This window comes from Aythya fuligula, chromosome 2 (assembly GCF_009819795.1).
Source record: "Aythya fuligula isolate bAytFul2 chromosome 2, bAytFul2.pri, whole genome shotgun sequence".
NCBI classification, from domain to species: Eukaryota; Metazoa; Chordata; class Aves; order Anseriformes; family Anatidae; genus Aythya; species Aythya fuligula.
In genome coordinates, this window is record NC_045560.1 from 105,973,319 (window position 1) to 105,988,104 (window position 14,786).

The 14,786-nt window shown below is 44.6% G+C and overlaps 1 protein-coding gene across 1 annotated transcript in view; it reads left to right on the forward strand.

Annotated features, from left to right (window-relative positions):
- The first annotated feature begins 1,376 nt into the window (after window positions 1-1,376).
- APCDD1 (APC down-regulated 1) overlaps window positions 1,377-14,786 on the forward strand; it is a 28,510-nt gene continuing 15,100 nt past the window's right edge. The window contains exons 1-3 of the mRNA XM_032181417.1: window positions 1,377-1,559; window positions 10,380-10,563; window positions 11,896-12,427. Coding sequence (XP_032037308.1) covers window positions 1,511-1,559; window positions 10,380-10,563; window positions 11,896-12,427 — 765 coding nt within the window. The 5' untranslated portion in view covers window positions 1,377-1,510. The remainder of the gene's footprint in view (window positions 1,560-10,379; window positions 10,564-11,895; window positions 12,428-14,786) is intronic.

The window sequence follows — 14,786 nt, forward strand, 5'->3', positions numbered from 1 at the left end:
CACATTTAATATCATCTGCAAACTTACTCAGTATACCGTGAAGTCCTACATTGAAGTCATTTATGAAAACATTGAAGAGAACTAAAATGGAGCGCTGTGGAACCCCACTAGAGACTGTCTGCCAGCCTGAAGTAACCCCGTTTACTATAACCCTTTGATTCACCTCCCTCCACACACACAGCTGACAAACATCTCTGTGGCAACTAGACAAAAGGGTTGAAGCTGAGCAAATAACATTGGGTAAGGGCATTTTTATGGCCGTACCCCGTGTTACTTGTTCCTGTTCATGTGCACCTGCTTCTTGAAGGAAGTAGCTCTTTGCGCATCTGTCTCCAGGTCACTGAGAGGATATCCAAACACTACTGGTTTGTAGAGACCGCCACCAAGTGCTCTGGAAACCATTCCTTCTGTCCTGAAAAACACTTGTTTGAAGGAAAAAGTTTAACCCTGAGAATCCAAAGCACCGGAGCTCGAATTCTGACTCACCACTTACTTGTTTCTGTTTCCTCCCTATACAAATGAGGAAGATTAAATTTATTCTTATTTCTCAAGGGAGTTGGAAGGAGCCATTATTGTTTGTATTTCTTTGTAAGCATGCAGTGTGTAAACACTTTAGCTTAAACTGAGTTCAAAACTCCGATCTGTTGATTTTCTCCAATTTGTTACACATTCTTTGCCATGGGACCCTATGGCTGAGCCCACAAGTCCAAAGAAAAGCCAGCAAGCTTCATGTCCCTGAGCAGAGGACGTTATAAAAGAAAGCCCCGTGTTCAAACCCAGTCCCATGAGTCATTCGCGTGTACAACTCTAAGCACACACATTGAGCGCTTGCACGACCAGGGCCTAAGCTCAGCCTAAAAATCAAAACTAATCAACAACAGACAGCGGGAAAGGCGTGCAGAGGAGCGCAGCACCAAAGAAGGCAACCTAGGCGCCCACCCTTGGCTTTTAACACGGAGCCATGCAGCCACACGAAGGTGCACCCTCACGGTGGGGTGCCCACCAGCAAGGGGCACTGGGGGTGCCGTACCTGCCCACAGCCTCCCTGGGGTCACCTTGGCACCCCCGGCAGCGACCCACGCACCCTCCCGGCGGAGGATTTGGGGTTTTTAGGAGTGGGGGGGTGTCAGTCCTCCCCTTCCCTCAACGGGAGGACCCCTCCGGGGGGTGCCGGGCGGAGCGGGGCCGCCCCCTGCAGCCCTCCCTGGCCGCGCTGTCCCCACCTCCCGCCCCCTCCTCCTCCTCCTCCTCCTCCTCCTTCTCCTCCTCCTCCTCCTCCTCCTCCCGCTGGAAGGGGAAATATGAAGCGGGGCCGCCGCCGCGCTCCGCGGAGACTTGCCGGCGGCTCGGAGCGGAGCGGAGCGGCTGGGAGCGGAGCGGGAGCCCCCGAGCAGCGGGCAGCGGGGGGCGGCAGCCCCGAGGAGAGGGTCCCGCCGGCCGCCTGCCCCCTAGCGCCGGCCATGGGCTGCCCGCCGCGGCGCTGAGCCGCGGGTCCCGGAGCGGAGCGGAGATGTACGGCAGGCTCATGCGGTGCCTGCTCCCAGCCCTGCTGCTGCACGGTGAGCGCGGGGCATCCCCCTCGGGGAAAGCCGTCGGGGTGGTGCGGGTGGGAGCCGGCGGAAAGCTGCGGGACGGGGCTGCTGCCGGGCATCTCCCGCGGGGATGCTGCGGGGCATCGCCGGGGAGCCGCGGGCTGCAGCAGTTTTGGCACTACCTAGGGTCGTGCCCGAGTGGAAGAGAGCCGGGGTGCCTCTGCGGGCAGTCCTGCTCTGAAACTCTCTCAGCTTAGCCCCGGGGTGAAATTTCTCTGAAGCTGCACAGTAGGCAAAATGTTAGCCCTTGGCATATGGGACTTGACTGTGCTGCGTTCAGCTCGTACGTTCATACCAAGACAACTTTAGGTGACAACGCGTTTGCCCAGAATCCCGGCGTTCTTCAAGAGCAACTTCAATTAGCTGCAACTGTTTAATTAGCTGCTGAGGTATGTCCAACATTTGGCAGCCAGATTTGAAAAGTCCGGGTAGAGATCTTGTTGTCAAAGAGTGACTCAAGCTACTCAGCTACAGCATCATTTGGAAGCATGTTCCTAATTCAGGAGTGCTTTGCAGCATCCAGCCGCCTTCTGCTAAATTTTGCAGGACCTCAAGCTTACTCGTAAAAAGAGGAATTTAGCTGTTACGATGCAAGCAACCTACATGGATTCAATGTGAGGTCTGTGAGGGGGGGTAGGGGTTTCAAAGCTATTCCTGGGATTGATTTTGTGGAGCAGGGATTGTCTCTCTCCCTGTTTGTACAAGTGCTAAGCACACAGATGGTATTCAATAAATAATAAAGAGCATGGACTTCTGATTGTGTATTTTGTTTTGAGAGACAAAGAGCAAGAGACCTCGTTCCCCAGGAGGGGGTTTTATACCCTTCTCACAGCTCAGCTATGAAATCTAGAGAGTGCATAAACATGTTTAGTTAAGCCAGACCTGCTGGGACACCAAAGGTGTTCCTTAAAACTCTGTGAACTGAGACGTAAAAGTGGAAATGGGAGGTTTGAAGTTAGAGGGTAAGGAGAGGAGGTGTAATTACAGGGTTGGACTCCCTGGCTCATCTGCTTGGAATTACAGAGCAGTGCTGAACCCTGGCTGGAGCGGGAAACAAATCAGGGCCGATGATCAGATCAAAACAGCAGCTGCCAAAAGAGGATGAAGTAGGAAAATTGTCCATTTTTTCCATCTGCAGTTATATTTCACCTAATAACGTATACCTACATTCTTGTAGAACGAAGCAGCTCGGTGTGTAAACATACACACCTCACTAATGTAGCAGTGCACAGCCTGGATCTGAGCTTCCAGCATGGGGAAACTGCTGCCCTCTTAAAAGCTTGAAAACTCACATTATGCATTTGAAGTGCTGCCGGTCAATATGTGTTTACCCTGTTAGCTTTAACTTGGCCTAGAGCTTTTCTCTGTGTGCCACAGAGTCAACAGGAGCATCCTTCGGACAGCGGCTAGCCTGAACTGGTAATACATAAGAATAACCAGCAATCCCAGGGGATCGTAGTGCTAAGCCTCTTCACATCATGTGATGTTGTCTTAAACTCTTCTATTGTACACGGCAAATTAAGGGTTAAAAGTGAGTGAGAGGGTGTGTGTGTATTTAGGGTTTAAAGCTTTATAATGCAAGTTAAAATGTCCAGTAAGACTAAAGCTTATGCCTTCATTATGTTAAGAATTGCCCAATTTAACGTTGCTGAATTACAATTTGGAAAAACTTGTATTCCTTAGTCAAAATAAAACCTGTACAATGTCAAAAGAGGTTTGCAGCTGGAAGTTGTCCATTATCACTGTTTTCTTTGCTTAGACAAAAAGCCACAGAAGTTTCAGATGTCAGATGCTAAGATCGTTCAGCTCCAAAAAACCTGATTAATAAGAGCCACCTCCAAGTGGGTTCAAAACAAATTTGGCTAATTTATTTTGTAAATGTAAACTTTACAAATACAAATGCTAAGAAGAAACTTTAGTGTATTTCTGATTATGTTACCACTGAATTAGAAACCCTAACTAAAACAATTTGTTGATAACGTCATGGAAATAGTCCTAATAAAGATGATGAAGACAGGACTGCTGGGCGTTTCAGAGCAAAACTGTTTACGCTTTTAAAAGTTCTCTGGCAATATTGCTTAAATTAGTTGCAAAGTGCTTAATTTCAGAACCCGTTCAGGAAAACAATAAGTAAATATATAAGGATGTAAATACCCACGTCTGTAAAATGGACAAGAACTGAGCTCCATGCTAAAGGCGTACAAGATCTGTTCCCTCAGTAACGTACTTCAGATGGGAATCTGGAAGACAACGAAGAGGAAAAAAGGGAAAGACACGCCGCTTGCAGTAAGCCTTCTAGAGTTAGCAGGGAGAGCTGGAAAACAGACAGAGTTTTATTCACAGTTTCATCACTGTAAATTCGATTTCACCCATCTCCGTGGCTTGTCTGTGGGCTTACAGTGGTACGGAGTGGTGGTTGTGAGCAGCAGGGGTGATTTTGGCACTCTGCAGCGTGTCTGGAGGATCCAGGCTGGTAGGTGGTGGAGCCCCAGAGTCGCATACAGCATGCTGAAGGCAAATAGGCTCAGCTCTTTGAAGCAACAGTAGTGTCTTATAATCTATGCGGTGCTTTAGGTAGGGCTGGTGGAGGGTGGGATTACCCATAATAAGCTTGTTTAGCGCTGTCTGTACTCGGACAAAAGTCCCATCGGTGTTGAAGGGAGTCCCACCTGAACAAACACCCGTGCTTTGTACGGAGGATGGAGCCGGGGTGTGCAGCCCGCGCGGCAGAGTGCTGCAGATGTCTGTGATGGAGACCAGATGTCGGCTTCAAAGGGGGCAAGACCAAACTACTGTCGATATTGAATTGCACTTACGGCCCAGAGCTGCACCCGCCGCGCTCCCGCGGCCCCGCGTGGAGGTGGGCTTTAACCCTTGGTGGCTGCAGAAGGAAGCAGTGATCTGAGATAATGGCCAAACCTAAACCTAGCAGAGTTTCTCAGCTCTGCAATTGCTTGGCACTTGGTCCTCTGGTCTCTCCCAAACAGGGCCACGGAGCAAGGACAGGGCTGTAAGATGATGGAGGGTCTAAGCCTGGGCCAGCCAGCCTTGGAGGAGTTTCCTTTTTGCTCTCCCATCTAAAGATACTTTATCTGTCTTTGGGATCTTCCACACTGTGAAATGCTTACTTCCCTCCATAAGGCTACAAGTCTCTTTTGAAGCCATGCCCAAAAACTCTGCACGCACAAGAACGGCAGCAGATACCTGTGAAAGGAAATCATTGTCCCGTCCGCTTTTACGACTATGAAATTCAGGTTTCCTTTCCCGGCCCCTTTGTTCATGGTAGCTAATTTAGGTCCCGATCCTGCGAGGAGTGTTTGAAGTTTCGAGCACAGGGAAAACACTGGTAAACACAGACAGCGGCTTGGTAACGGGACATTGTATTCTCCACTGCAATTACACAAGTTTGCACTGCAGCTGAAGGCCTGTCATGGGCGTTATCTAGCACGCTCCCACATCAAGAAAGAGCGTAATCCAAATGTGTATTTATTTAATTGTGCAGGGCAACTGCCCAGATAAGGAGAGCTATAAACCTAAGCCGGCCAATTATTCATCTGTGGTAAAGTTTTTTAAGTTTCAAGCAAGTTCAAACTTGAGCAGGGCTTGCTGCAGAAACGCGGCACAAATGTTCAGATGTCTCCGTCGGAGGTGAAGCCATCACGTATTGCGAACTTGGACTGCCACTCAAGATTGTTTTAGTTTATAACAAAATGGTATTCTTCTGGATCTACGTTGCTGTAAATGGAAGAAAAAGCGGTTCCTATTAAGCAATCCCAAGCTAAATCCAGTTCTGAGTCCTACTTTCTGGTAACTTTTATTCTCCTGTTCAGCCAAGGGTGAACCTGCCAAAAGCCTAGGAGCTTTGAGCCTGCATTTTGCAGCACTACATTTGACCACATTTGAAGCCATGGTTTAGATTCTGGTAGAGGTGTTTGTTAATTAAACTGATTAAATCTAACCAGTTTAACATTTAAGATTATTCGAGTTATACTTTTGCAACCAGGAATAGCTAAGAGAATTGGCCGGGGTGTTTAGGTATGAATTAAAAGATGAGAATTTGTGTTCAAGCACAACAGTACTTATCATTATCTGTGCTGCAATTGTTCATTATTTGCATACTATTTTTCAGAAAACCGAGCAATTTAGTGTAGCAGCTCACAGTTTATTTTCAGAAATGTTGGCGGGGAGCTCTTACAGAGCTACTTTTGAAACACATTTGGGTAACGGGCTGCCAGCAGATTGCCCTTTTAAGATTCATATTTCACTCGCAGCTATGTGCAGAAATCTTTGAAGAACTTGAAAGTAACCTATCTTCCCTTGCAATTATTTTTATCTAGAGTGGTTGTTCCCACATCAGATAGAGGTTTATGGGTGAACCCCGGAGCCTGAACCCTCTTCCTTATCAGCACCTGGTACAGTGCGTGCTGCCAGCTGTGCCTTACTGGCCTGGCAGCTGAGCACAGCTCCGCTTTCCCATTCAGATGGATGTTGGGTCTGCCCTCTAACGCATGATTTGTGAGGCCCTGGAAGGGGATTCCCAGCTAGAATACGGAGCTGTAGCACCTCCTGTGCTGTCTTCCATGAAAACTTTGATGCTAAAGCTGTATTGTGATCTACACTACTTGGGCTTGATTATGAAATGAAGACAGATATCGATGCATCAAAAATGTGTTTGTTTTTCTTTGTTTTGTTTTTCTGGCTGGTATTTTTGACAAGTTCTGGAATTTTCCTTTTCCTTTTGGGCTCACTCCTTTGACTAAACAGCCATCATGGGGAGGGAGATAAAATCTTATGGCCTATGGTCATAGTGTAGTTAAGTTGGTGTTAACCAGAGGCTTCACAGAAGTACTGCTATTAGCCTTATGCAAAGAATGTTTTTTGTTTGAAGGTTGTCAAGCTTTTGAGTGATAACATGATGGATTTTTTTTTATCAAATGTGTAAGATTCCTTCATATCGCAAACACAAAAAATAGATAAATAAAGCAAGTCAGACCTTGAGTCTGAAATACATGGCTTGTCCTGGAGGTGCTGGTGCCTACCATCTGTCTGTGCAGTAGAGAATAGCAGAGCTGGATCCCTTTGAATGAAAGCAGTGGCTCCAAGTATGTTGCAACTGTGTCTAGGCTCCGATGTGGGCTTTTAAGAGCCATGAAATTCTTTTGCCAGTTCTGTGAAAGCACGTTTTAACCTTGAGCCTTCCAGCAGCATCCCACTTAACATCGCCAAATGGACCTTTTAAAATGAGTGCCATCAGCCCCCTGAGAGCCTGGTTTTGCAGAACACTTCACTGTGCACAGCCAAAGGGGGGCAGGGGACACTGTGCTGCTTCGGATTACCTGCTCTGTGGAAAAGCACAGGGAGATGGTGTTCAGCTTAATGCCCCATGTAGGAAGCACATCGCCAGTCTTTGCAGGGGATCTTCAGGTGATTCAAGGGAAGTTATGGCACCTCTGTATGGCAGCCATGTATGCAGGCATATGTAGGTGCATACAAAAATGTTGAAATGATTATTCAGTGAGGGTGGAGACTGTGCTAAATTAAGTATTTCCTTGCTCTTGCAACACAAACATTGCGAAGTGTAGTGAGCAAGGTAAGGGTCCCATCAATGCCTTTTAATCATACACCATAATTCCCATCCTGATAGTCATGTCCAATCTATGTGATGCTGCCTAGCACGCATCTTCTACATCTCTTCCTCAGTCTCTGACGTGTTCCTTGTGTCCTTGTGCCTGTCTTGATCACCTAAATTTGTTCCTGTCCTCATTTGTCGCAGTTTGATGGATGGAGTCCTGTGCAAATACTCTCTCTTCAGGTACAAATCTCGGTGGCTGATGATGCAAATCTTCCTTGCATCTGCTGGGTACACTTTGTTGCTTGCAAGTTGCAAAACAGAACTACATCCACTTGTACATCCAGGGAGAGTTGGGACCCAACTGGCTTTTAAGCAATATCAAAAAGATGCTGTATAATGTCACATAAAGTTTGTCTCCTTTTCAAAAACCCCTTCTTTTCATTATTTCCTCCAGGGAATAATCGGCAATGTATAACATAGTTACTGCATTTTCTCCTTTGATATGCACACATAAAAGATAGTATCCTCCTATAAAAGGATTTTTGCTTGGAGAAATTAAATGTTCAATTATGTTAAAAGGGATAAATCGTTCATTTTCAAGTGCATCTGTATTCATGAGTCATATGACATGAATTAGGAAAAACAACTGCCCAAAAGCAAATTGCATAACAAATATGCCTTGGAAATAGTTACTTGAACCATTTCAAAACCTTCTCTTGATGGCAGATTTCAAGTGCTTAACAAATCAAGTCAGAAATGTAAATCTTCAAAGGTTTTTTCAGGGTGAGATAATTTCTTTGCAGGAGACATCCTGACAGCTGTGTTTCTGTTGAAACAGTTAGTACTGATGGCTCCAGCATTGAGCGGGTACCTTGCAGGAAGCGTCCCTGCTGACACAAAAGAGGCTCAGCACCCATGAAGAGGAGCTTCCACTTCATTTCAGAGTGACGTGCTGAAGTAACGTGGGCTTTTTGAGTGTGTGGAGCTGTAGAGGTGGAGAAGGGTATTGGAAGGGCAGGTCTCTGTCACTAGCTGTGATTCATAACAACAAAAATAAGTCTACTCGTAAGTTCACACGGACCTGGCTGAACTTGCTCTTCTGGCAGTGTAAGGGCCTGTGACATCAACCCCATAGCCACGAGGTTTCAGATAAACCCGATAAGCCCGAGCTTTTGAGGGAGCCGAGTACTGTTCCAGGTGAGCTGGGCTGCAGACCAGGCACAGCAGAGGGCTGTGCAGAGATGCTGGCTTAAGGCCAGGAGGCGATGTGCATGAAGGACTGAACTGGTCTAGCAAATCCTGCCTCTCAAAAGATCGTTAGCTCCAGCAGAGCATCGCCCTGGCGTGGCCATACCACCTCTGAAATGGCACTGCTGTTTCTGGCTGCAGAACGACGGTTGTTTGGTGCTCACCTAAGTGAGACTGATCAGCAATGCAGAAACACCTGAGAAGACTGACTTTCAGCAAGGGAGAGGTATTGACCCTCTGAAAGTCAGGCTCCTTTAAGGGCATCTCCGACGGCATGCTCAAAAAGCATCTCTCGTGTTTATTACCCTTTAGAAAGTAAGGCCATAAATTCTCATTTGGATGGAAGAACTGTTTGTAACCTGCAACAAAGCTACCAGTTTTTCTAGTAGACTTTGTGAGGCTGTATTCATTACTCTCATTAAACCTTGAGATCATTCAGTGATGAGTACCGTTTACATTCGCGTATTTATAGTATTGTTTCTGGTCATTCTTTATCTACTGGATAACTTCTTGCCTTTGTTTAGCTTAGGAATTGCTCTTTGAAAACAGTTGACATGTATGTATATTTTTGGGAATGGCGTTTTCCCAGGTATTACCCCAAGTTTCTTCCAGCAGATGTAGGACCTACTGAACATAATGAGTCATTGACGTTGTTTTCTTTTAGCAGTAGGAAATGGCAAAGGTTTGAAATGGTGTCTATCTAAAAATGAATAATGCTGATTTTCCTACAAGTTCTTTAGCAATACCACGCACTGTTGGACTGATCCACAGCCACAAGACTACCCTGAACAACAGACCTCGCATTTAGAGGCTGCTCTTCATGCTTAATCTTTAGATGTCTGGCCTGGGGAACACAGAGTAGGGGCTGCCTTAGGTGGCTGTGGCGCTGCATAGGGTGTGCAAGCAGAGGTTGTGCCACACACAACCAGAAGCAACCCGTTCCTGAGCCAAACCAGGGAAGAGAGCGACAAAAAAGAGGGGGCAGATCCTAGCCCCTGTCCCTGGGAGCACGTGTTACCAAGTTTTCCCTCTCCCAAAATGAAAAACCGGGTTTCCAGGGCACACAACCAGCCCCTCCAGTCCACCCCGTACTCTTTTTCTAGCCCAGCGGTTCTTAAATTCCTTTTGGCAAAGTAATACGGTTTTCAACGTGTTATGTAAGGTTCATGTTTTTCACCTCTTAACCTCTAGATGTGTGTTTTTCTTTTGATCCGTGTTTTCCAACATATCTAAGAGCACTCGATGCCTAAAAGAGTAAAGGCACATTCCTTCTGAAGCTACATATTCATTTTGTCCAATTAATATTGTGTAGAAAGATCGTTGGTGGGTTTTGTATGTATACATTACTAGAAACCAAAATTACTGTGTGCTGGAGATAAAATTAGCTTTTGAAATTCCTTTTCCCTTTTCAAATAAAAATAGCAGGATCTGCCTTTAATTGACCACCTCAGTCATCACAGAGGCTTCCTGTGTGCAGAGGCTTTGCTTTTAGTATCTGTTTTCCCTTGGCTTTAAAGAGCAGTCTTTATTTGCAAGTTTATTATAGAAGCATTCAAATTAGAGGTGGGCTGAAACCGCAAAGTTGACGTCCGGATCTGGATGCAACCTTCTGAAAGCTACAAGGCCCAGGTTTTTGATTGTCCTGACCAGAGGCTAAAGAGGTGTCTGTAAAAGTCAGGTTCGGTCACGTCTCTGGGTCTAGAAATGCAATACTTTGGCTCAAGCCCTTTTCTCCAGTATGTCTCATAAAGCTAGACTACTTAGTTGATTGTTCATGGACTGATATGAAGGAAGAGCATCCCATATTTAGTTATTTTCCAGATGAGACAAGGAACGTAAACAGTGCTTTCCTAGGCACATAACAGTGTGAACAAGTGTCTTTCAATGCAAGGTGTTCACAACCTCCTTTATGATGTTGGAAGAGATCTCACCAGGGTCTCTTGATGATTTTTATTTTTCTATTGCAGGGCTGGGAGAAGGTTCTGCTCTTCTTCATCCGGACAGCAGGTCCCACCCTCGGTCCTTGGAGAAGAGTGCATGGAGGGCTTTCAAGGAGTCACAGTGTCACCACATGCTGAAACACCTGCACAATGGAGCCCGGATCACTGTGCAAATGCCTCCCAATATTGAGGGACATTGGGTATCCACTGGGTAAGGAAAGATCAAACAAGATGCTTGAGTGATGTATGTGGAAGAGAAAAGGGGAAGGAAGCAGAGAGGAAGTATGAATGTTCCCACTTCAACCAGCAGGGGAAATACTTCCCTTAATATGGTGATGCTCCAAATTCCAGATGCTTTATATATGTTTATGCATAAAAGGAGAAGGAGCTGCGTTATGTACATAGGAATAGCATGCTATAAAGCTGTCTTGATGAATCAATTTGTGGTCTGGATTTTAAACAGCATGCTGTGAAGTATCTTTAAATCTCTTTTCAAATAAGAAAGAGACCATTGAGTTGCCAAAATGGATGCTTATTCAAACATAGCATTATACTATCTTTGACTACATGCATTAGATCCATCAAATGGATCCTTGTTTTCAGAGCATTTGTCTAGCACAAGTTTTATTAGCAAAGAAATTAAGAAACTGTATTTCACCACTTCTGTTCTTCTCTATACATGATGACTTTTAATTCAGAGCGCTATTTTTCTTTCCATGTCTCAGCAGGCAATATTCACCCACTAATTTGAAGTGACTTATAGTAGGAAAGTCTGGGGATTTTTAACAGGAAGAAGTGTATTTATGTTAAACAGTGTGGATGACAAAGAAGGGGAACAAGTCTGAAGGTATAAAAGGATTTTCTAGAGGAAGTGGAATTTAGCTTCTATTTACACCTTCAGGAAAAAAAATAAAGTAAAAACACTCCATTAAGCAACCTCAATACTACATGGTCCATATTGAAGCCAAGTAGAAGTTTTGCATTAACTGCCACCCCTGTTGAAACTTTGAGTGCAAAAGCTGAGGACAAGATCCTGCAGGTCCTTTGCAGACCAGAGCTGGCGGTGCACCACTAAGAAGCCTGTACAGCAGCTGTAGAAACCTGTTCTTTGCACTGTTCTGTGGATATTTGGCATTTTGCTTTCTGATGTTATCAGCCCTTTTGCTAAATCTACCATGCAAAAGAGAAGAATAGATGTTTAATATGCTGCTACTTTTTTCAGAGAATTGAGTCATGCGGCAGTACTTAGACAAAAAAAGAAAAGCAAAATATGACTCAAGGTATTTAAACCAACAGAACCCTTAGGTAGATACAATCTCCATGAAGAAATATATTGATAATAGCATAATAGTAGAGGGAATGGTTGGCAAATTGGCAGGTGTATATACCTGGTTCCGATTTCCCTCCCATTCATGCCAGAGTTACATGAGCACCCAGGTATCTCTGTAGACCCATGCAGTGTTGCTCACTCTTGTTACCTGAAGTGTACATGATGTGCAGCCTTGTTAAAATTTTGTTTCCATCACTCTCTATCTTCCCACAGCTGCGAAGTTAGAGCAGGCCCCGAGTTCATCACAAGATCATACAGATTCTACCACAATAACACATTTAAAGCCTATCAGTTCTATTATGGTGGCAATCGCTGCACAAACCCTATCTACACGTTAGTTATACGTGGCAAAATTCGACTTCGCCAAGCATCCTGGATCATCCGGGGGGGTACCGAGGCTGACTATCAGCTACGCAACATACAGATCATATGCCACAATGAAGCAATAGCCAAAAAATTAAGTGAGTTGGTGAACCACACGTGTCCTGGATTTATACCAGAAGATAGTCCCTGGGAGCAGGATGTGAGCTATGATTTGCTGAGAGAAGAGAACGGTTGTGAATGCACCAAAGCTCTGAATTTTGCCATGCATGAACTCCAGCTGATCCGTGTGGAGAAGCAATATCTGCATCACAACTTAGATCACCTTGTGGAGGAGCTATTTCTCGGAGACATTCATACCGATGCTACCCAGAGGAGGTACTACCGACCCTCTAGTTACCAACCTCCTCTTCAAAATGCCAAGGTACGTGTGTGTATAAATGCCATCTTTTTAAGATACCAGTGACAAAGCCTGCATTATTCAGCTCTTCTGAATCAGAGTACTAGTGTAATCTAAAATGCAGATGTGGTTCTAAAATAAGAGATGGATGGTGGCCTTACAGGTGATGTAGTCAATTATAAAAAGATCACAGAACATATATCATGTGAATAGAAACTCTTCTGTGCTTCATGAGACTGCATCAAATGTGTGAAAAGTAGTCTGATGAGCTAAGTTCAACAAAGGCCACTCTGAGTCTGGAGAAGGAATCAAAGACATGTATGCAGAGGTGAGAGTTGTTGGCTGGGACTATTGTTGTGGGCTAGCAGCAGAGAAGAAAGAAAGTTTGATACAGCACTGAAAAAAGGCAAGAGAAAGAGGCATCAGTGGATGCTTGTTTAGTTGCAGGAGCGTCAGGGAGAGAGGAAGTCAAATTGTATCAACATCTGGAAGTTAGGTGATCCATAACCTGGAGATAAAAAGAGGAAATTGGAAGGTAGAGACATGAAAGGGACAGCGTGAAGGGAAAAAAAAAACTGACAGATTTTGCAGGTCATGAATCCAGAAGCACGCACACACGTTAATGAAATGAAAAACAGGTGCATTTTGAATGGGTCTCTAATTTCATTGATAATTCAGTTTTCAAAGGGGCCTCATAGTGCCCTTAGCTTCACTGAGAACTGATCAACCCATAGTAAGTTAAATAAAAATCAAGCAGGAAGAGCAGACATTGATGGCCAGAAGCAGGAGGTCTGTCTGTACATCTTTACAGGTGATGTTTCAAAGGAATGCAGCAATTGGAACCACATTGCAGGCTGCAGTTGCTATCAGTATGTTCCAGCTAGGTACTGCTGCAGGATCACTTCCAGCTAATGGGTTATCAGAATTTTTTATCATCTCACTGCAACTGATTCAAACATCAGGCACAGCTTATCAGCAGTAGCAGGAAACATAACAGGGGAAGTGAGAGTTTAGATGAGAAAACCTTGGCTTTCCCTTTCATTCAAAACTGCTCTGTCTGCCCTGTGTTGTGTCTTCCTCCTCTGAACTTCAGTAGTTCAGGACTTTACTTGAAACATTTTAATATCCTGGTCTGGTGATAATTTTAATCTGCAGTATGCATATCTATGCATATCTATGGATATCTGCATATCTATGCCTCTATACAAACGCTGCTGTCATTTCTGTTATTCTTACGCTCTTTTCAAGTGACCAGGGACAAGTGTGTTTCTTCTTTATAAACATACATCTTCCCAGACTGGAGGGTTTCAGCAGCAGTAGACGAACCACAGCACATTCCTCATCAAAAATGTTGGATTTGGCAGTTTACATTTTATTTAATTAATTCAAACAAGTGCATCTACTTTCTCTTTGCTCATTTGGGAGAGAAGGTTCTTTCCTAAATCTCTTCCTTGAAAGAAATCTGTAGGGTCAAATTATCTGACACCAGCTGTGTGAACTAATATGTTATATTAGTTCAACAAATACGGGAGATCTTTTTCTGACCACCTGTACAGAGACCACATGTATCGAGACAAAACTACTGATTTAATCCATCCCAGCTGATTATATTTTCAGGTCTATTTGGTCAAGTCTAGTTATCTTATTATGGGCTGATAGATGACATAGTAAATGCCTAATGTATTTAATGCCAAATGCGTTTCCACCTGGTAGTAATTTCATTACAGTCAGAATGATCAGGTGTGCTGTTGACCAGCTTTCTGAAAATAAGACTTTTGCCCAAGTCCGATGTAATTTTAGGACAGGCTAGTCACAATTTTCCTGCCTGTCTCTTGTACTACTATAGCATCACTTTTTTGCCTCTCAAATATAATGCCTCTGAAATGTAATGCTCCAATTAAAAGGATTAAATCTTGCATAAAGAGGTTTCTTTCTCGAGCCAGGTTAAAAAACAAAAAACAAAACTTAAAGACCTTACAGTTATCTGAGAGCAGTGAAACTCTCACTTAAAATTACAAAGCCCGTTATCTTAGGCATAATATGATGTAGCTTGTATTCTGATGTATCATCCAGCTGTGGCACCATGGAGGGCACCTGTCTGAGCCACCCTGTATGCATTTAGCCCACAGTCCCACGTGGCATGGTGGGCAGGTCCTGTCCTGAGCTATGCATGCTCTGAAATGAGTGAAAACCTACAATGTGGATCTCATACTGTATGTTTACAAGAACTGGGGGAGTAGGAAGGCAGACAAGCCAATAAGTTATCCATTGGTATTCATGAAGTACAGTGCTTCCAAATAATACTTTTGGTAGCCAGATCTTGGCAGAGGCTGAATCTTGAGGCTGAATTTCTGTCACTGGAATGCCATTCACACGAGTACAA